The 23,982-nt window shown below is 42.7% G+C and overlaps 1 protein-coding gene across 1 annotated transcript in view; it reads left to right on the plus strand.

The window, feature by feature from the left end:
• The window catches only part of SLC26A8 (solute carrier family 26 member 8), a 32,055-nt gene that overhangs the window by 882 nt on the left and 7,191 nt on the right, over positions 1 to 23,982 (plus strand). The window contains exons 2-16 of the mRNA XM_035124056.2: positions 3,440 to 3,627; positions 5,635 to 5,774; positions 7,062 to 7,178; positions 8,688 to 8,863; positions 10,862 to 11,026; positions 12,611 to 12,760; positions 13,766 to 13,848; positions 15,295 to 15,442; positions 15,937 to 16,050; positions 17,947 to 18,024; positions 19,037 to 19,132; positions 19,954 to 20,060; positions 21,989 to 22,058; positions 23,391 to 23,483; positions 23,924 to 23,982. The exon at positions 23,924 to 23,982 is cut by the window's right edge and continues 73 nt beyond it. Coding sequence (XP_034979947.1) covers positions 3,455 to 3,627; positions 5,635 to 5,774; positions 7,062 to 7,178; positions 8,688 to 8,863; positions 10,862 to 11,026; positions 12,611 to 12,760; positions 13,766 to 13,848; positions 15,295 to 15,442; positions 15,937 to 16,050; positions 17,947 to 18,024; positions 19,037 to 19,132; positions 19,954 to 20,060; positions 21,989 to 22,058; positions 23,391 to 23,483; positions 23,924 to 23,982 — 1,769 coding nt within the window. The 5' untranslated portion in view covers positions 3,440 to 3,454. The remainder of the gene's footprint in view (positions 1 to 3,439; positions 3,628 to 5,634; positions 5,775 to 7,061; positions 7,179 to 8,687; positions 8,864 to 10,861; positions 11,027 to 12,610; positions 12,761 to 13,765; positions 13,849 to 15,294; positions 15,443 to 15,936; positions 16,051 to 17,946; positions 18,025 to 19,036; positions 19,133 to 19,953; positions 20,061 to 21,988; positions 22,059 to 23,390; positions 23,484 to 23,923) is intronic.

Consider the following 23,982-nt stretch of genomic DNA (forward strand, 5'->3'; position numbering starts at 1 on the left):
CAACTTTTGCGAAGGTTACATTCAGGGGATTTTGCCCAAAGTCAAAACCCAAAAAGTAAAAAAAAAAAAAAAAAGTAAAAATTGCGCGTATAGTCAAAACCCATTGGTTTCTCTGCCAGGTGGGTTTGCCAAAGTCATATTTCCCAGAACCATGCCCTCTTTCCGCCCCTGCCCCCCTTTTAATTTTTTTGCCACATACGTGTATAAGTTGCAGGCTCTGAGGTTGTACCTAATTAAGCAGTATGTTCCCAGTTCACTCCTATAATGCTCAACTTCAGGGTGACACTAAGAGTAAAAAGGAAAAAAACCAAAGAACACATCCATGCCAGCACACACATGGATGACAAATTGTAGGATAAAATCTTCCAACAGAAATCCTAAACTAATGCAGAAAATTAGGCATTACAGTACTGACAACTGTTAGCACCATCAAGTGGAACTATGGAAGCCTGGGAAATGTTTACATCATGCAACAGAACGCTCAGTCCCAGTGCCAGACTGCCACTGATGCTATTTAAAAGAACACAGAGGTTCTAAACTGTTCTAACTGTTAGAGAGAAACGAGTAACGTAGCTACAAAAAGGAAAGTAGCAGATCAAGGAGCTGAATCATCCAGAATGGTAAGTGAGCAACAAGAGGAAGTGGAATATTAAACTGGGCTAATGTTGTAACAGTTAAAGGTTTAAAAAATAAGTCAGTCGCTAGTAACAAAAAGCGGGGGGCAATTTCTTGTTGCAACACAACATAGGACCTCCAATCCCCTTTTCTCTTTCACATTAAAGAGCAGGTATTCACTTGCCTCGGGGATGGCAAAAACCTCTTCTGCCTGCAACATAGCTGCCAAGTTATCCCTTTTTTTAAGGGATTTCCCCTTATGCTGAATAGGCTTCCTCGCGAGAAAAGGGAAAACTTGGCAGCTATGGCCTGCAACTCATTTTGGAAATAGGACCATGAACATTTAACTAGGCAGCAGTGTTGGGGCTAACCAGTAGGGCCACAAAACAGGACCCCTCGTGGATAGGGTAGCAGTTTCTGTATATTGGAGGTGGGAACGACTGATATGATCAAATACTACTTTGTTACCAAAAAAGGAGATAATCATATTCCCCTGCCAATCCACTACACAGGTTCCCAACACGCATACTAACTCACAATGTTACTGAGAATCAATATTACTGAGAATCGAGGCCTAGTTAGCAATACTTATTGCACATGTGTATTAAATTAGGATGCATTAGGTGTATTAAATTAGGATGAGGTAATGATGGACATGGGATGCAGGTGGCGCAGAACCACAGAGCCTAGGGCTTGCTGATCAGAAGGTCTGCGGTTCAAATCCCTGCAACAGAGCTCCTCGGTCCCAGCTCCTGCCAACCTAGCAGTTCGAAAGCACATCAAAGTGCAAGTAGATAAATAGGTACTGCTACAGCAGGAAGGTAAATGGCGTTTCCGTGTGCTGCTCTGGTTCGCCAGAAGCGCCTTTGTCATGCTGGCCACATGACCTGGAAGCTGTACGCCGGCTCCCTCGGCCAATAACGCGAGAGGAGCGCTGCAACCCCAGAGTCAGTCACGACTGGACCTAATGGTCAGGGGCCCCTTTACCTTTACCTTTTACCCCACTTTTCAGCCAAGAAGTCCCCCTACCCACCAGCTTGCCTGGAAGACACAGCACAAAAGGAAAGAGGAAGGGGGAGGCAAGAAAAGCAAATTTAGGTGCCAATTCTTAAAGTTCAGTTGTAGTATAATTATGGAATATATTTTTTTTATCCTTTTACTTATCCTCTATCCTCTTTCAGTGTTTCTCATATAACCAGCTCACATGTGCAGTTGCACTAATATGAAAAAAAACTATCTAGAATTTGTGGGAAATGATTTATTCTTCATGTTGTGATGGCAGGTTATCCAGAAGCTTTTTGATTTTCCAAAAGGAGTGAATCAAACACACACACCCCAATGGCACCTTCCATGCTGTTGCTGATCAAAAATAATAATAATAAAAATCTGTGTTAGTGGATAAAAAAAAGATAATGAAATGCCTAATGGTCCTTCTATTCTATTTCTTTCTTGGCTGATTCATGAATGTAATTCTCTCAATTACACTGAAAGGACTGCAACAAAGAACAGCACTTCTGTTTTCTGTCACTGGATGGAAGTACTGAATAGTTCTTAGAAGCCAGCCAATCCATCTTCCAGGAACAAATATCACTAAGTATTAAGGGTTGACATTTTCATTATTTGTGTAACTGGTTCTTTTTAAAGGATATTCACCACAAATGACATTTTTTAACAAAATAGATCAATAGATCTCAAATACCATCTGCTTATCAACCTCCAAGGTCATCTTAAAATAATTAACAAGGTCATGTAAAATTATTTCCATCTTTTTCTGCCTCAGTGATTCTCCGTTCTTTTAAATATTACATACAAAAGTATAATTCGTCTGGCTTCATGTAAGCCCCCTAATATCATTTTTCCCTCTCTTGTTGTTAACTCAGTTCTGAAAAAGAAAATGAAACCCTTTGCAGGCACAAGTTGTAAGACAAATTCTATAGAAATAATATATTGGGTTAAAGTAAAAGGTAAAGGACCCCTGACAGTTAAGTCCAGTTGCAAACAACTCTTGAGTTGCGGCACTCATCTCGCTTTACTGGCCAAGGGAGCCGGCGTTTGTCCACAGATAGTTTTTCCGGGTCATGTGGCCAGCATGACTAAGCCGCTTCTGGCGAAACCAGAGCAGCGCACGGAAACGTCATTTACCTTCCCGCTGTAGCGGTGCCTATTTATCTACTTGCACTGGCATGCTTTCAAACTGCTAGGTTGGCAGGAGCTGGGACCGAGCAATGGGAGCTCACCCCGTCGCCGGGATTTGAACCATCAACCTTCCGATCAGCAAGCCCTAGGCTTAGGTTTAGACCACAGTACCACCCGCATCCCAATATATTGGGTTAAGTTAGGTTAAATGCATTTGCAGTGGGGAACTTCAGGAAAAGCCACCTTAATAATAATAATACGTAATAATAATGGGACAATACATTGTTTTATAAGGCATGTTAGGGAAACTAGTTTTTTCTTCAACAAATTCTGTATTTTTAATTTTTAATCATTATTTTATATACAATCAAGGTGACCAGAGAGCTGCTAGTACAGATAAACCTCTCCCCTCCCCACAAATGTTTATTGGCATGTAAATAAAAATCAGGCCTTCTCTTTACCAGGCTATTATATTTCATATCTGAAACCTCTTGAACTATGTTTCCACCACTATGTGGTGGATGCACTGATCAGCAGTTGGCCTGGTTTTGCTTTGTGGACTGAGAACGTCAGTCTCTGGGATCAGGCTTGCCCCTGCTATAACTATAACTTTCTGATTTCAGAAACCTTATGAAGTGGCGGGGGATTAACTCTCCTGATCTCATTGTTTTTTGTGTTAATATGTTAGAACCAGTGTGACTAAATGGACTCAAATGAGAATATTGCGAATGAGAGACAGCCACTGAGGGTGACATACAACATCAGCCGAAAAGTGTACAATGAAGAAGAATTCCAACAAGATCATGACCAGAAGATTTATGCCACATCCGCCAGGGAATTTGAAACCCCTCCAACGAGGCGGAAAATCCAGTGCAGGTATTGTAAACTGGGACTCCTATCCCTTTGAAGATTACCATTGACACTTTATATTATAAGTGAGCAGCAAAAGCACTGAACCCAATAGATCCCCATTTTCTGTATATATTAGAAATGTTAGCACTATTTATAAGCTGTGCCTGTAGAGCTCACACCATGAATAAAACACATAGTTAGACTGAAATTGCAGACAACTACCAATCCTTGAGCTATGTGGAGAAGAGCCCTTTTATGTAAGGATACAATGTAAGGATCCCAGAACTCCTCCTGAAGCAAGGCATTCAGAGGAGAAATAAATAAGTGCTGGGAGAGAGAAAAAAATGCAATGGAATACAGAAAGCACCCTGGTGGTTGAATCCTTTGCCTCTGATATCCATCCCTCTTCCTGCCTGCAGAGCTAAACTTGTCCAGGGAGTGGCCCAAGGAGAGGAAAGCAATGAAATGGCATGGATAAGGACTAGATCAATAGTGGCAGGTGATGAATTCCAAGACCAACATCAGACATTTCAAAACTCTGCCTGCAAATGGCCCCGTGGCTCAAAAGGCCCATCACCACCACTGTAGCTCCTACTGCTGTAGCTTCATTCTGCAGCTGCCACTCGCTCACCTCCCTTCCTCCCTACAAATGTATTGTGAGCTAAGAGAAGTACAGTACTGTAGTTGGGGAAGGGGGAGAAATAGGATTCAATTCGTATTTAAAGCCAAATGTATCAAATTCACGCTTTCTGAAACAATATGAGAACTGAAGCAGAGCCATCCTTCCTAAAGTTGCAGTTCTCCAACCAAGCAATATTTACAAAAATGCACCTTAGGGGGAAATGTGTAGAAGAATCAATATGTTAATAAAATAGCACACCAAAATACATTATATTAGGATAAATTGCTTGCAAAAAAAGTGTATATTAGTTGAAACTGCAGGTCAAAATGTGTTTATTTGGGTAAGGTTCGCACAATTAAAAAAAAACATTTTCCAGATAAACTGATGCACATTTTTGGAGGGGACCCTTAAATTTCACATATGCACTTATGGAGTCAGAACTGTCAGTGTCATCTCAATGAAGATGTCAACCTAGTGTGTGGCAGCTGTGAAAAAAGCAAATTCCTGCTGATAACACATTGACGGTGTGATTGTTTTTGGAGTACTGTGTACAGTTCTGGTTCCCTCACCCCTAAAGGGATATTCTGTAGAATTGGAAAAGGTTCAGAAAGGGGCAACCAAAATGTTCAAGGGATAGAGCAGCCCCCCCCACCCCCCACCATGAGGATAAATTAAGTTTGATGATTTTTTGTTTAGAGAAATGGCAAGTAGGAGGAGGCATGACTGAGATGCATAACATTATGCATTGTGTAGGGAAGTGGAGAAAGAAAAGTTTTTCTCCCTCTCTCATAACACTAGAACTTATGGACATCCCAAGAAGCCGGGTGTTGGCAGATTCAAGGCAAACAAGATAAAGTACTTATTCACACAGTGCATTGTTAAACTATGGAATTCACTCCCATAAGAAGCAGTGATGGCCACCAACTTGGATGGTTTTAAAAGATTAGACAAATTCATGGGGTATACGGCTATTGGGGCTACTAACCATGAATACCAGTTGCTGCAAACCAGAGGAGAGTGCTCTTGTGCTTGGATCCTGCTTGTTGGTTTCCTACGGGCATCTGGTTGGCTACTGTGAGAACAGGATGCTGAGCTAGATGAGCCAATGGCCTGATCCAGCAGGTTCTTCTTTTGTTCTTACGATGTTTATGTGTTCAGAATTTCTGTCTCCTGGAATGAAACCCTCACTTTTTTCTTTATCTTTTTCGCAAACGGATGTAAAATTAATATTAAGTTTAACACAATTTAAAGGCATCAGGTATATTGGCATTTGTCACCAAACATAAATGAAATCACAGGACTGAGAAGTATTAATCCACAAAGGTGCTGATCTAGTTAGCGGAGAAAGTCACCCAATTAATGAGTTGCAAAGCTTTTTCTTAGAAACAGCGCAGTTCAATTTGTTTCAGATTCTCGTGGCTACTCTTCCGGAAGTTCATTCTCAATGTGTTTCCCTTTCTAAACTGGCTTTGTTCATATCGTGTCACTGAATGGATTTTAGGAGACATACATGCTGGCATAAATGTAGGGATGGTGCAGATTTTTCAAGGTAAACAAGCTGTCTTTATTATTTATTTTTAGTTCTCTCCCCTTTCCCTTAGGAAATATTTAAGAGTTTCCACCCTTGGATGATAACACAAGCTTAAAAAGTATTAGGGCTGGGATGGTGAAACTGGGGTTCCCCAAATGTTGCTAGACTCCTGCCCCTATCTGCCCCAGGCAACACAGCCATTGGTCAGGGGTGATGGGAGCTTGGTCCAAAAACATCTGGAAGATTGCAGGTTCTCCATCTCTGCCCTGGAGTCCCCCATATGCAGGGCTGGTCTGCCCATGAGGTACGGGGAATCAGTCACCACAAGGTGGCAGGCTCCAGACAGCTGGGAGGGGCACTGCTGGTGCCAGCATGTGGTTGTTGTCCCCACCCCACGCCCTCTTCCCACCCATGCACCTGCCACACACTACCTGCTCCTCTCCAGCTTCCTTTGAATACCTGGGCAGAGGAGGAGGGGCATTTTCAGTTTTGCCTGGAGCAGCAAAACATCCTGGGCCAGCCCTGCCCTTACCTCACTCCAGAGGAGAAGTAGTCCTCTGTTTGGCAGACTGTTCCCTCTGCCAGAAAATATGGAAGCTAGAGAATCTTCTCCTTTACCGCTCCTTGACTCCTAGGTGATAAGGGGAGTCATTAAACGTTGTGCTACTCATAATTTTATTTGTGTATGGCTGACGGAGAAAGCCAAACCGAGAGGGAGGGCAGATCAATGCTATAAGCACATCCAACGTGTATTTGAAGCACCTGACTTTCCTTCAAAGAATTTTGCAAACTGTGGTTTCCCCATCAAACAGCTACAATTTCCAATGCCCTTAAGAAATCACAGTCCCCACGCTTTTTTGGTCATGTGCTTTTAATGTGCATTAGCTGAGCTTTAAAGGTATGGTGAAAGAGAGGCCAAAGAGACTCAGGAGGGAGAAGAAGTGGGCTTTGGAGGCCAAAAGAAGACCTTACTTTAATTGCCCAACTAGGAAGCCTGCCAGGGAAGTTTCTTTATTCACTTAAAGAGGGCATGGTTGCCCTTATATTGGAACCACAGCATACACGGAGGGGAGGGGAGGTTCCTTAATTCAAATTAGAACCACCCCTTCCACTGAAATTAGCCTTAAGGAAAAACTCCTATTGAGACCATTGTAAAGCACTTTGCGCACAGAAAAGTGCTATAAGAGTAATTTATCACTTATACTAGGCTTGGCTTGCTTGCAATACTTAATGAACTTTCTGCTTTGACACAATCCATCTGATACTTTTGATACATTACAGTATTTGTAAAACACATTCTTTCAGGGCTATCGGGAATAGTGATAACCGGACTACCGCTACCAGTTATCAATAGTTTTTATTCTTCATTTTGCTGCTCTCTAGCATATGTCATATTTGGAACTTCACGTCATATGTCCATTGGTGAGTACTGTTCTGATCGGCTATTTTAGTCTTCTAGGGAATGTACTGTTTGCCAACAGAGATTGTAAACTTTGTTTTTATTAATCTAGGGCCACATCCATGTGGGTAGGAGGTTCTTTGCTCTAGCAGAGGCTTCTATCAGTAGAAGAAGAAGGGAGGAGAATTTTGCTGATGGCCTGTCCTCTCTGTAGCCCCTCCACTCCCAAATTTGCTCCAAAAAATTAGCTGCCGCTTTACTGCTGCCACCAATTCTCATCCACTCGCCCTCTCCCTTTCGGCCACGTTGCAATGCAGCCAGGTGAATGGAGAATATTGTTCCTTGCTCCTCCTGCCAATGTCCACTTGCTTAGGGGAGACAGGCAGAAGAACATCAAGGAGAATGAGCAACAGAGGCAGGACCAAGGAGTGCCAGTGGGGCATATTCTGGGACGTAGGCTTCTGTAGGTGTCCAACAATGCCAACCCTGGACAGTAGCCCTGTAGAGCCAGGAAGGGGAACTTCTTGCCTATGAGCGGAATACAGCCCTCTGGGCCTCTTTAACCAGCCTTCAGGATTCTTCCCTAGGCCAGACCACTCACTGGTCCTGTTCTGTGTACAGTGGTACCTCGGTTTGCGACCGCAATCCGTTCCGCAGAACTGGTCACTCCCTGAATCAGTTGCTTCCCGATGCACGCTTCTGCGTGTGCGCGAAATGCCGATAGAGCACTTCTGCATATGCACGCGCTGCACAGATTGCTTCTGCGCATGCGTGTGCTGTGTAGATCACTTCTGTGCATCTGAGCGCCGCGGAACCCGGATGTAAACACTTCCGGGTCCGCGGTGGTCGGAAACCGAAGCAGTTGCAAACAGAGGTGGTCACAAACTGAGGTTTGACTGTACTCTCAATTTTTGCCTGGCTGGCATTTGTCCTAGATCTCTTATGATGCCTCTTCCTTGCCTACGCGGACAGGTAAATGTGTGTGAAACTTCCAGCTGTTGAAGGGTTGTAATGTGACCTACTGTACAAAGTTAAGAGTGGCATCCATTGCTCAATCCACTTTTGTCTCTGTCCCTGCCCACCATAGGTGTGTGGCCCCTGGAAGGCTGCCGTAAGGGAATGTGGTCCCTGGGCTGAAAATTGTTTCCCCTTCTTGTTGTAATGGAGCAAGGTTAAAGCTCCGACCTCTTGGCAGCCCAGGTCAGTCATATACAGTAGACACAGACTGGCTGTCCTTATACCTTCTGTGCAGGCCAGAACAGTGGGGGTCCAATTGGCATGGGCCAACAATTTTGAGGGCACCTACTCAAATCTCCCCATAGAGGCAAAGGGGATTGAAATGGGGCCTACATTTCCCATCTGATCTGGGCCTGTTACCAGCTTTGCACAACCTTGCTACTGTGAAACCTATTGATGGACATTTTATGCCTTGAGGTCCCTGGTAGAAAAGTGGGATATAAATTTAATTTTAAAAGTGGCTGTTGGAATTGCTTTGTTTTTAGCTTTTGGTTTTCTCCTTCTGTTGGTAACAGGTTCTTTCAGCATTTTGAATGCAATGGTGGCAAATTTTCAGAACACCCTTGATCTCAACTTAAGACTGCCACTTAATGGAACTATGGCCAACTTCTCAGATGCAGCCTTTATGGTCAATTATATGGAAGTATTAACTTTCACTGCATCTACAACATTTTTGGTTGGGATTATACAGGTAGGAAACACACTTGGTTATTGGTTATCATTTCTGAAATGTTACATTTTTCTGCAGAAAGCTTTCTATTCCTTAAAACTGGTTCGTAAAATTAACAATTGACATAGCATATGGCTTCAATACCAGTACATTGGGCAGTTTCAATGTTGTAAGTAACCTCCCCCAAATAACCACATTTCCCTTCCCATGATCCATACATACATTTTATATTGGATGAGAAGAGGCTATGCATGCCTAGGTCTGTCCTCTCTACCAGGAAAGGTGCCACAATTGGGATTCCGGATCCCACATAGAGTTGTATGAATATAGAACACATTCTCACACTCCACTCCCTGTGAGAAGAATATGGACAAGACAAGCAGATCCCTCTTCACTCTTGATCAAATAGGTGGGAAACATGAGAACAGGGCTTATGGTCAGGAAATATACTAACATTAGCTGAGTATTAGATTAGATAGATATCTTGTGCAGATACTTTAAATAGCTGACCATTTTCCAATGCCTTCGTGTTTCTCCTTAGAACTTAAACCAGGGACCAGCAACTTGGTGCCTGCAGAAGCACATGCACCCACAGATGCCCTTCCCTGGCACTTACAGGGTCTCTGGTCCCCCACCATGCTGAAATTATATTGATTCCAACTGTTTGTCTCATTTGCAAATGTCCCTACTTTAGGGTTGGACGTTAAGAGCAGGGTGGGGTATGGATGTGAGTGAGATTTGGAATTATAAGGGAGGGGGGAAGTAGGTATGAGGATTGGGATGGGGGGGGCAATGGTATCCGAGGTTAGATACTGTGTTTCTCATAAAATAAGACGCCATCTTATATTTATTTTTCCTCAAAAAAACCCCACGGTGGCTTATTTTCGGGGATGTCTTATTTTTTTCGAGCGGGAACCAGCAACAGCGCGCTGTGCCGAGCCCCGACCCAGTGGGTCCCGGTGAGAGCCGGCAGCAGTGCACCACGCGGGACCCAGTGAGAGCCGGGGAGCAGAAAATAAAAATGGCAAGGCTGCCCTTGTAACAAAGCACAATAATAATGCTGCGGAGCTCAGCGGGGTTCCGGCCCTCCCATTTGCGTGCTGCTGGGGAGCAGAAGAAATGCCGTGATCCAAGGAGCACGGCCGCGTCAGCGGAGCAGGAAGCAGCTATGGAGGCAGCTGTGAGAGAAGCGGCGGCGGAGGGCCCGGCAAGAGGCGGCTGCACGGGAGCCGCTTCGGGGAGCACAGTGCAGCGCGAAGAGCCTGGTGAGAGGCAGCTGCGGCTGCAGGTGAAGCCCATGATCTGCGTGGGCGACTGGGGGCGAGCGCCCTGAGCGCTGCAGAGGTGGCGAAGAGGCGCCTGATCAGCCCGCCTCTCAGCTGATCGTCGGGAAGCCCCTGCGCCCCCCAAACACACTGAGGCGGCCACGGGGGAAGTGCCGAGAACGCCCAGGAGCGCGGCTGCAGCGATGGTGATCCCAGCGGCTGTGGAGGTGGCCGTGGGCACGCGCCCAGCGCCAAAGCACAGCGGCAGAGATGGCCACTGCGAGTGGCATGAAAAGAAGAAGGCCGCCAGCAAGCGCGCTGTTGCCTCTTGCCGGCTCTTCCGAAGGTGCTTAAGTGCCTTCCTTTCCTTGCCAGACCTGCTCCCCCACAACGGCTTATTTTTGGGGTATGTCTTATATTTAATCAACTCATGAAAAGCCTGCCATGTCTTATTTTGTAGGTACGTCTTATTTTATGAGAAACATGGTAGAAAGAGGTTGCTGAAAAGTGTGGGGGATGGCAACAATAGACTTACTTCAGGCAACTGAAAGGGTGGACTAATTTGGAGACTCTCCAGAACAGTCTCTCCCTGCCTTCCTTGCAGAATGGACAGCTGGGAAAATGCCTGCCTTCCTCTAACTCTAAGCAAGTAATATGGCAACCTTTTATAAGTAGGCTTGGCATTGCAGAAAGTTGGGGTGTACAGCTGGGCCTTAAAGGTGCCATTTTCTTTCTTTGCCGCTCTTCCTTTTAGCTGTTCTTATGCTGCATTGGCTTGGGATTTGTCACAACATATCTATCAGAAAGTCTCATCAATGCTTACCTCACTGCAGCAGCGCTACATGTTATTATCTCCCAGTTCTCCTTCATTTTTGGGATTGTAATTGACTTCCATTCAGGACCCTTGGCATTTTTTTACGTGAGTAAATACAGCCTTTACTCAAAGCTAATCCTGTTTCTTGGCAGGGGACAGGGAGATCAGTTTAAGAAGTTGCAAGCAGAAAGTTGTAAGCCACTAGTTAAAATGTCTGTGAATTGACTCCCCCCCCCCTTTTTTTTTTTTTGCAAATGTACCAGTTCCCTCCTTGGATGTAGGAATGGGGAAGGAATTGATTCACTTCCCATTTAAAGGCAAATCTACCTAATTTGCCATTATTTGCCCTGCACAGACTTACACAATTTTGCTAGAGTGTTTGAACTTACACAATTTTGCTTCCACTCACTTACACAATTTTGCTTCCACTCACTTTTTATATTTTAACTTGGGTCAGTTTCTTTTGGACAATTCCATCTGAAAGTATTGGAGCACCACCAAGTCCCATTGCTCCCAGGGTGGACCTACTCTATGTAATTCCAAGTGTGCATTGACAGAAGTTGTGCATGATAGCTGTTCCAGGTTGTGGGCAGATGGATAACCTTTCTTGAGCCTTTAAAACAGGATTTAAAAAAATAATCCTGAAGCAATGGGTTCAACTTGCAGAAAAGAAATTTCTGACTAAACATTAGGAATAACTTTCTGGCAATAAGGTAAAGGTAAAAGGTAAAGGACCCCTGGATGGTTAAGTCCAGTCAAAGGCAACTATGGGATTGCAGTGCTTATCTCGCTTTCCGGCAAAGGGAGCCGCTGTTTGTCCACAGACAGTTTTCCAGGTCATGTGGCCAGCATGACTAAACCGCTACTGGCGCACGGAGGACCATGACGAGTGCCAGAGCACACGGAAACGCCGTTTACTTTCCCGCAGCAGTGGTACCTATTTATCTACTTGCATTGGCATGCTTTCAAACTGCTAGGTTGGCAGGAGCTGGGACAGAGCAACAGGAGCTCACCCCGTCGTGGGGATTTGAACCGCCAACCCTCCAATCAGCAAGCCCAAGAGGCACAGTGGTTTAGACCACAGCACCAAGAGCTGTTCAGCAGTGAAACAGACTACCTCAGAAAGTGATGGACTCTCCTTCATTGGAGGTTTTTAAACAGAGATTGGATGGCCATCTGTCAGGGATTCTTTAGTTGTGATTCCTGCATTGCTGGAGGTTGGACTAGATTAGGGTCCATTCCAACCCTACAATTATTTGGTGTGTGTGTGTGTGTGTGTGTGTGAGAGAGAGAGAGAGAGAGAGAGAGAGAGAGAGAGAGAGAGAGAGGTTGGTAGCTCTTAGATCGCCTTGTAAAGGGATCAGCATAACTGCAGATTCTGAAGTGGACACATGATCCAATCTAGAACATAACCCACCTAGATCAAATCATTTGAGTCTGCTTTTGAGTTCTGCAAATTTCTTCCCCATCCCTGGTTGTGGGACACATGAATGATGAATACAGATTTCTTCTGTTGTAATATACAGAAATGTATAGCAATGTTGTGAAGAAAACACACTTGCCTGCAATTGCTTTATTTTGTGTGTGCATGTTAGTGATTTTCCATATTACTGAATTTGATTTCCATGCTACTGAATTAATTAACCCTTATAAAAATTCCTCCTGCTGAGTATTTTCTTTTCCCCTCAGAACTTGGTGTATTATTGCATGGGCCTCCCAAAAGCTAATTCCACCAGTATACTGCTCTTCTTGCTATCTGTACTAATGCTGAGAGTCAGCAAATGCATTAAGATAACTTACAAACATAGTCCCGTTGAGTTTCCTATGGAGCTTATTTTGGTAGGTACCTTACATTCTTTGAATAAGAAATATGTTATGCCGCACAGACAGTCATTTCCTCACTAGATGGAAAATAACACGAGTGGTGTTTTAAGCACAGAACCTGTCCAAAGAACAATATCCGTGAACCTTTGTATTATCTTTAGGCTTTGGTATAGAGAGGAGAGGTTCACCAGCTTCTCTAAGGCTGAAATCCTAGGCACACTTACGGAGCAATTGAAACTACCAGATCTGCTGGCTGGGAGGGGTCAGGAGGAGGAGGAGGACACACACCTCTGGTGGAAATAGGTCCCACGCCACACCAACAGAAAATCTGCATGCTATTAGAACCACATCCTCACACTAATGGAAACCATGATAGGAACAAGAGATGCCTGTGAAGATGCAGAAGAGAGATAAAAATTGGGGTGTGCTAAGGGTGCATTTAGGGGCAGACATTTTGCCACTTACAAACCCCTACCATTCATGCCTTTGGAATGGGGCAAAACTGAAAGGGCAGGATTAATGAAATTAAACTCTACAGGAGTTGGAAGCTCCACATTACAGGAGCACTTAGGGATATGGCCGTTCTCAGAAGAGATTTGCATAAAATGTGGATATGCATATCCAGATTTAGAAATAGCCACTATAATTTAAATACAGTACATATCGTCTTATTGAGGAAGGTTGTGAACAGGCGGCCAATATGCCTGTTCAGTTGGCTATCCAGGTACCTTCAAGGCTCCTGCTTTCCTTTCTTAAGGTTCTTTATCTCTAAAATCTTACCAGACATCTTTTCAGACACAAAATGGACACACATGGCGACCCTAACAGGGAAGGTGAAATGGTATTCCTGAGAAATTTCAAACTTTAATCAGAGCATGATGTAGGAATTGTAGGGATGCTTTTCTAATAACTTGGTTAGTATTTTGTTACCTGCTCCAAGGTGGGTAGGTAGGTAGATATTATACATTGTACGCAGAAAAATAATTATAATCTGTTGGATAATTTCATTTTCTTTTACAGATTATTGTGTTTACCATACTTTCCACCCACACCCATATGTACGCTGAATCCAGTATGGGAGTTTTTTCAATGGCCCCACAGAGGTTGGTAATCTACAACTTAATATATTGCTTTATTAAGTACTCTCTGTTGGGAGAGAGGCAGGGGAAATGTGCCCTTGTTAATCCTCCTCAACCTTCCAGCAGCTTTCGATACCAAACCTCTAGGACCACCTCTCTCCATATGAACCTCAAGTCCCCTGCAAGCATCATCTGAGGCTGCTCTTTGTGTGCCTCGTCTATAAGAGGTCCAGAGGGTTGCAACACAAGGGTGGGCCTTTTCGGGGGCAGCTCCCCATTTGTAGAATGCTCTCCCCAGGGAGGATGGACTGGCACCTTCATTATACACCTTTAGACAACAGGTGAAAAGGTTCCTCTTCAACCAAGCCTTTGGCTGATTAATATGTTTGTGGGAGGGGAGGAAGGGGGATTTTTGTTTTGTTTTGTTCTTGCTTTTATTACATATTTTGTGTTTTTATCTTCTGTTTTATGCTGTGAACCGCCCTGAGATCTGCTGATTAAGGGCGGCATACAAATTTAATTAAGAATTAATAAGAAGAATTAATAATAAGAATAATAATAATGGTAGTTTTATGCCCCTAGAGTCAGTCATGTTCATGTACCATCAGTCATCATGAAACTTGTATTTATTGTGGTGCTTCCTCTCCAACAACACTGGGTCACCAGGCTAGTTTCTGTTAAAAGTTACTTTATGTTTATTTTATTGATTTTTTTAATTGCAGATTCATTTTAAAAAGCCAACAGAGAGAAAAAAACCCAAACAAAAAATAAAAGCAAAATCATCAGCTCACCTTCACAGTGTAATAAACATCAGTATATGCATCTTACACATACAGATCAAGACAATATATGCCATTCAAATGTCTGAATAGATATCCAGATAAAGTTGACATTTATAGAACATGCATTCAAATGCAACAAGGGCATTAAGGTCTGTTTTATAGTAGATGGTGCGTATTTATCCCAGGCCTCAAGTACAAGTCGTTTAGTGGCGACAAGAGCTCATTAAATCCATTTTTGTTGTCCTTCCATTAGGACTTCCATACTACAGACTATAATTTGAAAGTACACGAGCACCCACTAATAAAAAGGATTTTGCCGATACAAGATCAATACAGATGGCAACTTCAGGCCAAAATGGAGAAAGCACTGGACAAGCCCATCTCAAATGCCTCAATAAGATATTTCTATCATTACACCTCCAGTTATTTCGTGCTTAAAAGATTTGTGCCCCATGTTTTGGCAAAAGCTTCTAAGTTAGCTAACAATAAAATGATTTCATTGCAGCATTCAAGGTTTAGCTCATTATTCTCATTACAGACATCTCCACCTAGTAGTAAAGGTGTTTGTGTTTAAACAGAAAGAAGAAATCCTTTACCTAAATAAAGCTACAAGGCACTATCTTCAGCAGAGTTCTCAGGAATGCTCATTGAAAAATGAAAAAGGCACTCAGAATCTTTCTTATTTCAGATTTCTGCATCCTACATTTCCTGACTTTACAAACCTGAAAAAGATTTTATTGCACGCTTCATCCCTGGCCATAGTGAGCTATTTTCTTCTCATTTTTGTGGCAAAGAAGTATGGAAATCTTCACAACTATCACATCAGACACACTCAGGTATAAGTTCAATTCATATGCCAGAAACTTTGAGAAGATTTTGTTGTTCAGGGAGATTAAAGCAGTGAAGATTAAGTATAATTTCTTGTAGTTTTGCATGATGATTGCAGAAAGGATGCAGATATCAAGTTATTACTAGCTCTCTAAGCACACTGGGATATGTTACATGATAATTATAGAACTCATTCACCAGTGTTTGTTAGTTTGTTTATTTAATTGATTAATTTGGTCCTCTAGGCAGCTCACAATCAAGGCTATTAGAAAGGTTTCAAGCAGAAGACACAGCAGATAAAACCATAAAAAGTATCATGTCCCCCCCCCAAAAAAGGCGGGACTACATTAAATGCTTGGGTAAATTGGATAGTTTTCACTGTTCCCATGAATGATTTTACCTATGCATTCTCCTTTAAGATTTGTAAATGCATCATACTTCAAAAGAAATTATTTTTACCATTGCAATCTGATTGTGATTATTTTTTATTTACCTCCTATAGGACTTGATGGCAATTGGGCTATGCAATGTCACCAGTTCATTTTTTAAAAGTTTTGCTGTCAGTTGTGCTCTTTCTACAACTGTTATTCAGGAGAAGACAGGTGGAAAAACTCAGGTGTGTTGGTTGATTGTTGAAACCCACCGTTTCTTTTAGACCTCTATTGCTTTGGGCAATCCAAAGCATGTTTAATCAGAAACAAGCTCTACTGAGTTCAGTGGAAGTCTGAGTAGGGTTGTTGATGAAAGCTTATTTTTCCCCTCTGTGGAATGTGGAACTAAAATAGCTTCAGAGTCAACATGTATAATCCTATTTAAAATGGAGTGTGGATGTTATTTATTTAATGAAAACAGGGCTTCCTGAGAACTACTTTGCTGTATCTTGACATTTTATTTTAGCTTCTTATATATTGAGAAGTTCTAGTATTGCCTATGTTACTTATATGAAAGGTTTTGGTTGACTTGAGAGCACAGCCACAGTAACATTTTATTATTTATGAAAGTACATTGTACTTTGGCTTTTGTTCCTAAAGGGGGTTTCCAAGGTGGCTTACTCTCCCTGGTCCTTAATGGGGTAACCAAGCCCCTGAAAGACCAGGTGCACAGCCTAAGAGTCATTTTGGACTCACAGCTGTCCATGGAGGCATGGGTCAATTCTGTGTCCAGGGCAGATGTCTGCCAGCTCCATCTGGTACGCAGGCTGAGACCCTACCTGCCTGCAGACTGTCTTGCCAGAGTATTGCATGCCCTGGTTATCTCCCACTTGGACTACTGCAATGCGTTCTACGTGGGGCTACCTTTGAAGGTGACTCGGAGACTACAACTAATCCAGAATGTGTCAGCTAGACTGGTGACTGGGAGTGGCTGCCAGGACCATATAACACTGGTCCTAAAAGATCTTCACTGGCTCCCGGTACATTTCCAAGCACAATTCAAAGTGTTAGTGCTGATCTTTAAAGCCCCAAATTGCCTCGGGCCAGAATACCTGAAGGAGTGTTTCCATCCCCATCGCTCAGCCCAAACACTGAGGTCCTCCTCCAAGAGTTTTCTGCTGGTTCCCTCACTGCGAGAAGCAAAGTTACAGGAACCAGGCAAAGGGCCTTTCAGTTGTGTCGCCCTCCCTGTGGAACACCCTCCCTTCAGATGTCAAGGAGATAAAGAATTACACAACTTTTAGAAGACATCTGAAGGCAGCCCTGTATCAGGAGGTTTTTAATGTTTGATGTTTTTTTTTAGATATGCTATAAGCCACCCAGAGTGGCTGGGGTATAAATAATAAAATTGTTGTTATTATCAAAACATTAAAACAACTAAAGAAAAGAATCCAAAACAGGCGAGATTAAAATATACTAAAAGCATGGTGGAATAAAAATGTTCACCTAAAATACAGCAAAGAAGAGACCAATCTGACTTCCCTTGAGATGGAGTTTCATAATTGTAGTAACACCATCAAAAAGGTCCTATCGCTTGTTCTTGCCAGCTACACACCTCTCTTGGATACCTTATTTCCTATATCCTAGTGCCATATAGTTTAAGACTTTATATGTAATAGTCATCAGCACCTTGAACTGGTCCCAGAAGCAAATTGGTTAACTATTGTATGTGACAGGTGGAATTGGCACATCATAATTTTGCTTTTTGAAGCTTCTGCTATAGATCCAAGACTCTCTACCATGCATCCCCAAACTTCAGCCCTCCAGATGTTTTGGGCTACAATTCCCATCTTCCTTGACCACTGGTTCTGTTAGCTAGGGATCATGGGAGTTGTAGGCCAAAACATTTGGAGGGCCGCAGTTTGGGAATGCCTCCTCTATACTATTACATTCTTATCAGATTAATAAAATACCTATCCACACAAACGGAAATGTCAAGGTTTTAATCTCCATTGAAGTCACCATTTTGAATGTGTTCTCAGTAAGATGGACTGTTGTACCTGATAAAAACTTTGATTTTTTAAACCACTGAGGCATCAGTACCAGAACACATTTCTAATGCAGTATTTATTTTTAATTAGCTTGCAGCTCTCATTGGAGTTTCCTTAATGTTGGCAGTTGTGTTAAAGCTGGGAACCTACTTCCAGTACCTTCCTAATGTAAGTTAATGTGAAATTGTGAAATGCTATTTCAGTAAACATTGATTCCACACCTTTGACATATTTCTTTCGTATTCTATTATATAAAAGGCACATCTTTTGGCCATGTAAATGTTAATGTTGGCAGTTGTGTTAAAGCTGGGAACCTACTTCCAGTACCTTCCTAATGTAAGTTAATGTGAAATGCTATTTCAGTAAACATTGATTCCACACCTTTGACATATTTCTTTCATATTCTATTATATAAAAGGCACATCTTTTGGCCATGTAAATGTTGGCACATTCAATGTGTCACAGTTTTGAGGCTATAGGGAAGATGGCTATACCGGTACTGTAGCAGATAGGACAGATAGAGCAGAATCAAACAAGCAAAACATGGTCTTTCAGGACCCTGGACAGAGCACCATGGAAGGCACTGGCTCCAACATTCACACACAGGGGAGCAGATTACTGAGGCCCTATGAAGTTGGCAGGGGCTTCCTTACTGTTTGCCCACCTCCATTATAAAAGGGCCTCTGTTGGCTCCTACAGCATGGGGAAGGTGTGAACTGCACTGAGACTGTCTTCTGAGTCTGTGGAGTCTGGCAAAGTCACATCTTCTGACCTTAAAGATCCTGAGTGGGGGGAGAGGTGGCTCCTTGATGTTTTTCTGTGACTTCGCAAGTGGCTGAGAGACTGCAGAGCTCATTGCTTCCTTGAATAGCTCTCTGGGTCTGTTTCTACCACATGTAGGGAGAAGCAACTCAAGGGATTGTTGGTATCTCCTGGGATAGTACTATCCACCTTGGGCAGAACTAGGTTAGTGAAAATACCACCTCTGAAATTACCTGAAAGTGGTAGGAGAATTATAATATGTACACATAATGGTAGAGGCTTTTGAGTTATGCAACATGATATATTGATATAGCATTGGCTTGTTAAACAAATAAAACTGTTTGTTCCTACAAAGCCATTTTAAATGACCTGTATATCCTTGGCAAAAGAATAGCCAGTTGTTGTTGTTTTTCCACAGGCTGTTGTGGCTGCTATTGTACTGGTCAACATGTTCCCATTTCTTGAAAAATTTATGGATATCCCTTTCTTGTGGAGGCAAGATAAATATGATTTTGTAAGTGTTGTATGATCCACATGGGGTTGGAGAGGGGAATTAAATGGGGTATCACCTAATATTACACCATGGCAGCAGAGGTTCATTGCCAGTGTAGATGTGCTATCACACATATATTTGCATATACTGCTACTCAAGATGATTTGGGGATCCAACTAGACAAATTGACAGAGAACTGTTGTCAGATCTCAACATCTCTTTAAAAACAACAACACAGCCATGGGGTGTTCCAGTGTGGATCTGGACCATGGAACTGTGGGGGATGTAACTCTTCCCCCTTGTGACATTTTCCTCACTGCAAACAAAGCTTAGATGTGTATGTAAGTTTTTCCTGGTGGTGTTAAGTAACCACGCCCCAACCAGGAAGCTGTGGTTTAAGGGCTCCCTCCAAACCAGTAATGTATATAAAACCAAGATGTGATGCTGGTTTTGGACATCATGGGAAACTGTGGTTTAAAATGCTAGGATAGCTTTGTCGAAGCTGTGCACGGGAGGAAGGAGGAGGAGAGAGCACATAGGCACACTACTTGTTCTTGGATCAATTATTGTTTATTAAACCAAGACCATCATGACTCTGTAATGTTAACAGTGCATAGATCATTTCAAAGTTCTAGTAGTTTTGAGAACTGTACCCTAAATTCAAACATGAAATCTTCATGGTTTAAATAACCAGTACTGGTACTTCAGATTTTTTATTCTTTATACTGAATAACAAAAATGGCAGAGGGGTGTCTTGTCGCATTGACACTGTACTTTGTTTTATCTTCCACTTTGTCCCTGCTAAGTAGCTTATATTGCCCCTATTTCATTTTTCCTTAAAGGGAATTTGGATTGTGACCTTTCTGTCTGTAATCTGCCTTGGTCTGGATATTGGCTTGGGAATTTCTATGGGATTTGCCTTCTTCATAATAAGTGTGCGGTCACACAGGTACTGTCTCCTATGGTAGTGTTGTATTAAAGGGCTACAGGCGAGTGTGTGCGGAGAAAGAGTATATTACAGGCATCCCCAAACTGCGGCCCTCCAGGTGTTTTGGCTTACAACTCCCATGATCCCTAGCTAACAGGACCAGTGGTCAGGGAAGATGGGAATTGTAGTCCAAAACATCTGGAGGGCCAAAGTTTGGGGGTGCCTGGTATATTTGAAAAGTGTCTAGAATGGTGAATTCTATGGGAAGGGGGCCACTACTAAGGAGACGGTTGTGATAATTACAAAGAATAGTAGCTGGGTTGTGACATTCTCCATATATTGAAGTCAGTTGAAGAGCAGCCAGAAGGGTGCCAACCTTCCTCCCGGCAGCAGCACCACTGCTGCTTTCCAGGATGGTGAAGGTGCAGAGGCTCAGCAATACCAGGATGTGCTATTTGCTGAGTTGGCAGAGTCAATCCAGTGCTCCTGTTGGTGCAGCTATGCTGGCCTGACTTTACCAACAGCCTGCGCCACACCATCCTGGTAAGCAGTAGTGATGCTGCTACTGGGAGGCCGGATCTGCAGTAGCACTACACCAAAAGCTCTTGAGGAGGAGTACAGTATATCCCATAAATTTAAAGTTAGCAAGTATATGAACTATATATAATTAAAGGTAAAGGGACCCCTGACCATTAGGTCCAGTCGTGACTGACTCTGGGGTTGCGGCGCTCATCTCACATTATTGGCCAAGGGAGCTGGCGTTTGTCTGCAGACAGCTTCCGGGTCATGTGGCCAGCATGACTAAGCCACTTAGCGAACCAGAGCAGCGCATGGAAACGCCATTTACCTTCCCGCTTGGAGCGGTACCTATTTATCTACTTGCACTTTGAGGTGCTTTCGAACTGCTAGGTTGGCAGGAGCTGGGACCAAGCAATGGGAGCTCACCCCCACTGACCTTCTGATCAGCAAGCCCTAGGCTCCGTGTTTTAACCCACAGCGCCACCTGTGTCCCATATATCATTAGATTAGATATAATATATAACTATCATTTAGTTAATTAATTTAAAATGCCTTCTCTAACTTCCTTAGCTCATTTGTGGCCTCACTCAAGGCATAGAACAAATTCTAAAATTCAAGTTTACTGGCCATGGAATATTATAATGAGTAAAGAAGCAGAGGAGAAGTAAGCAGAGTGCAAAGCGAACTAAAACACAAACTTAGCATCCAGCTGGCCTTATCCTTGAGCAAGCCATGAAGTTCAAATAATATGCCTGGAATATGCATTGTTCTTCAATGTATATTGTTCTTCAGTGCAAAAACTAGTAAAATCCTCTCACCATATTTTGGGGTAGCAGGAAGAGAGAGCCCAAGCAATTGGGGCTTGAGACAGCATGAGCAAGGTCACCTACGGTATAAACCTTTGGAGATGGGTGCTTTGGGCAATAATTGCTTTGTCCAAATTGGGGAAGATTTTGAGCAATGATCTAAGGAAAACAGTGAGTGGGTGGAGTGGCAGGAGTTTCTGCAAGCCAACTAGAAAAAAAATCCTCACTGTTTTCTTTGATCTGCGCATGGCAAGGGCAAAGAGAGAAAGATGATAAAACAAATGTAACTGATGCTCATACAACTTGTGGTCTGGCACTGAGCCTGGAGTAACCATATTGTATGTATTTTTATGGAGAGACATACTGCACATTTGACTAAATGCTCTGTTTCTATGCTACAGCAAGATTAGGATCAGATTTTACCTGCTCTTTTCTTATCCACTCTCCATGGAGAGACATGAAAGTAAAAAAGATAATTCAAGGGGAGCTTGTGACCATTCCATTCTTTAAAACTACATTCAAAGTTGGATAGCTATCTGTGTCTGTCATGGTTCCTTTCCTTGGCTAAAGGTTTGGCTCTACTCAATTTTTAAGAAGGCAATCTATCTTAACTTTTTGTTTCAGAATGAAGATGTTGACACTGGGTCAGATTCCAAACACCAATATTTATCGCAGTTTTTCTGACTATGCTGAGGTAAGGGTGGGAGGGAATAAATATTATTTGCTGTAACCAGTCCCCTTCACTAGCACACTAGCAGCTGACGCATCAGGTTGAATTAATTTCAGGAATGGTGCTGTGTATAATTACCACCTTTATGTCTCGTAATGAAGAGCCATACTTGAAAAGACAGCGTTTCAGGAATCCCACTAGCATCTCTGAAAAATACACAGCATAGTGATCCTTCTGACAGGATTTAATTAACAACTGTAGCTTCGTGACCCTGACATCAGCAATGAAAGCAGATTTGTAGCACAAATGTTGTGTTATGATACTCTGTTCAATCTCTGCATGGTCCAAATGTTGTTTTATATGTCTGGCTTCCTCTGGTATTAGATCATACCAAAAGTGCAAATTATTCTTCTTTGCAAGGTGCCAGTTTATTAGCAAATAATCTCAATTAAAATGTGAATTATGTAGCCAAATTATGTCATCCATGCACAGAAGAAAGGTATTGGTAGGACTGGGAAAAGTTTGCGGAGATAAAAATTAATCCATGGAGGAGGAGAGACATCCAAAAACAGTTCTGCTGTGATTCTGCATACTTAGTGGGCAATGAATGCTGATGGACTCTTGGGGCTACAGAGGAATGGTAAACTGTATTCTGAAAAAGGAGCACAGCTGGAATCCTGAACAGGAGCACTGCACACTGCAACATTTTGTTGCAGGTTCCACTAAGAAAGACTTAAATTTTATTTAAGGAGTAGGATCTAGGAGTATAGCATCTAGATCAAGGGAAGTAATAGTACCACTGTATTCTGCTCTGGTCAGACCTCACCTGGAGTACTGTGTCCAGTTCTGGGCACCACAGTTCAAGAAGGATACTGATAAGCTGGAACGTGTCCAGAAGAGGGCAACCAAAATGGTCAAAGGCCTGGAAACGATGCCTTATGAGGAACGGCTTAGGGAGCTGGGTATGTTTAGCCTGGAGAAGAGAAGGTTAAGGGGTGATATGATAACCATGTTCAAATATATAAAAGGATGTCATATAGAGGAGGGAGAAAGGTTGTTTTCTGCTGCTCCAGAGAAGCGGACACGGAGCAACGGATTCAAACTACAAGAAAGAAAATTCCACCTAAACATTAGGAAGAACTTCCTGACAGTAAGAGCTGTTCGGCAGTGGAATTTGCTGCCAAGGAGTGTGGTGGAGTCTCCTTCTTTGGAGGTCTTTAAGCAGAGGCTTGACAGCCATCTGTCAGGAATGCTTTGATGGTGTTTCCTGCTTGGCAGGGGGTTGGACTGGATGGCCCTTGTGGTCTCCTCCTACTCTATGATTCTATGATTCTATGATTTTATTTCTCTTTTTAGGCCATAGAGATTCAGGGGGTGAAAATGTTCCAGTGCTGTGCCTCCATTTCAACTGCAAATATGAAACATTTCAAATCCTACATTTTACATAAGGTAAACGGTGCCCTCCAAATTATTATCAGATAAAGATCCTTCAAAAATTGCACTTTTCTGAATTTTGAGATCCATTTCTCCTGCAGTGTGCACAAAAGTGCATATACTAGGGCAAATTGTGCATAGAATACACATATTAGTGAAAATAATAGACAAAAATGTATTCTGTTAGAGAATGTTTCTGTGCAAAAAAAATGTGTATATCGGGCAAAGCTGTATATTGAAGTGTGTATTAGGAGAACCAATACTAAATGCTTATGAATTTTAATGAGGGCTTTGACAACAACAAATAATCACAAACAGATGTGGACATGTGGAGAACCAAATTTAAAATTGGGACAGGGAGAAACTGAAATTGACAGGTTTGCCCTCCCTACTCAGAACCTCTGCAGTAGACAAAGCTGGCCATATCTGATAATATATCCTTATTTCTATTTTAGATGGACCTGAAGGCTGTGCCACTTGATGAAAATGAAATGAGAGCTTTGATGTCAGTCAG

This window comes from Zootoca vivipara, chromosome 7, assembly GCF_963506605.1.
Source record: "Zootoca vivipara chromosome 7, rZooViv1.1, whole genome shotgun sequence".
NCBI lineage: Eukaryota > Metazoa > Chordata > Lepidosauria > Squamata > Lacertidae > Zootoca > Zootoca vivipara.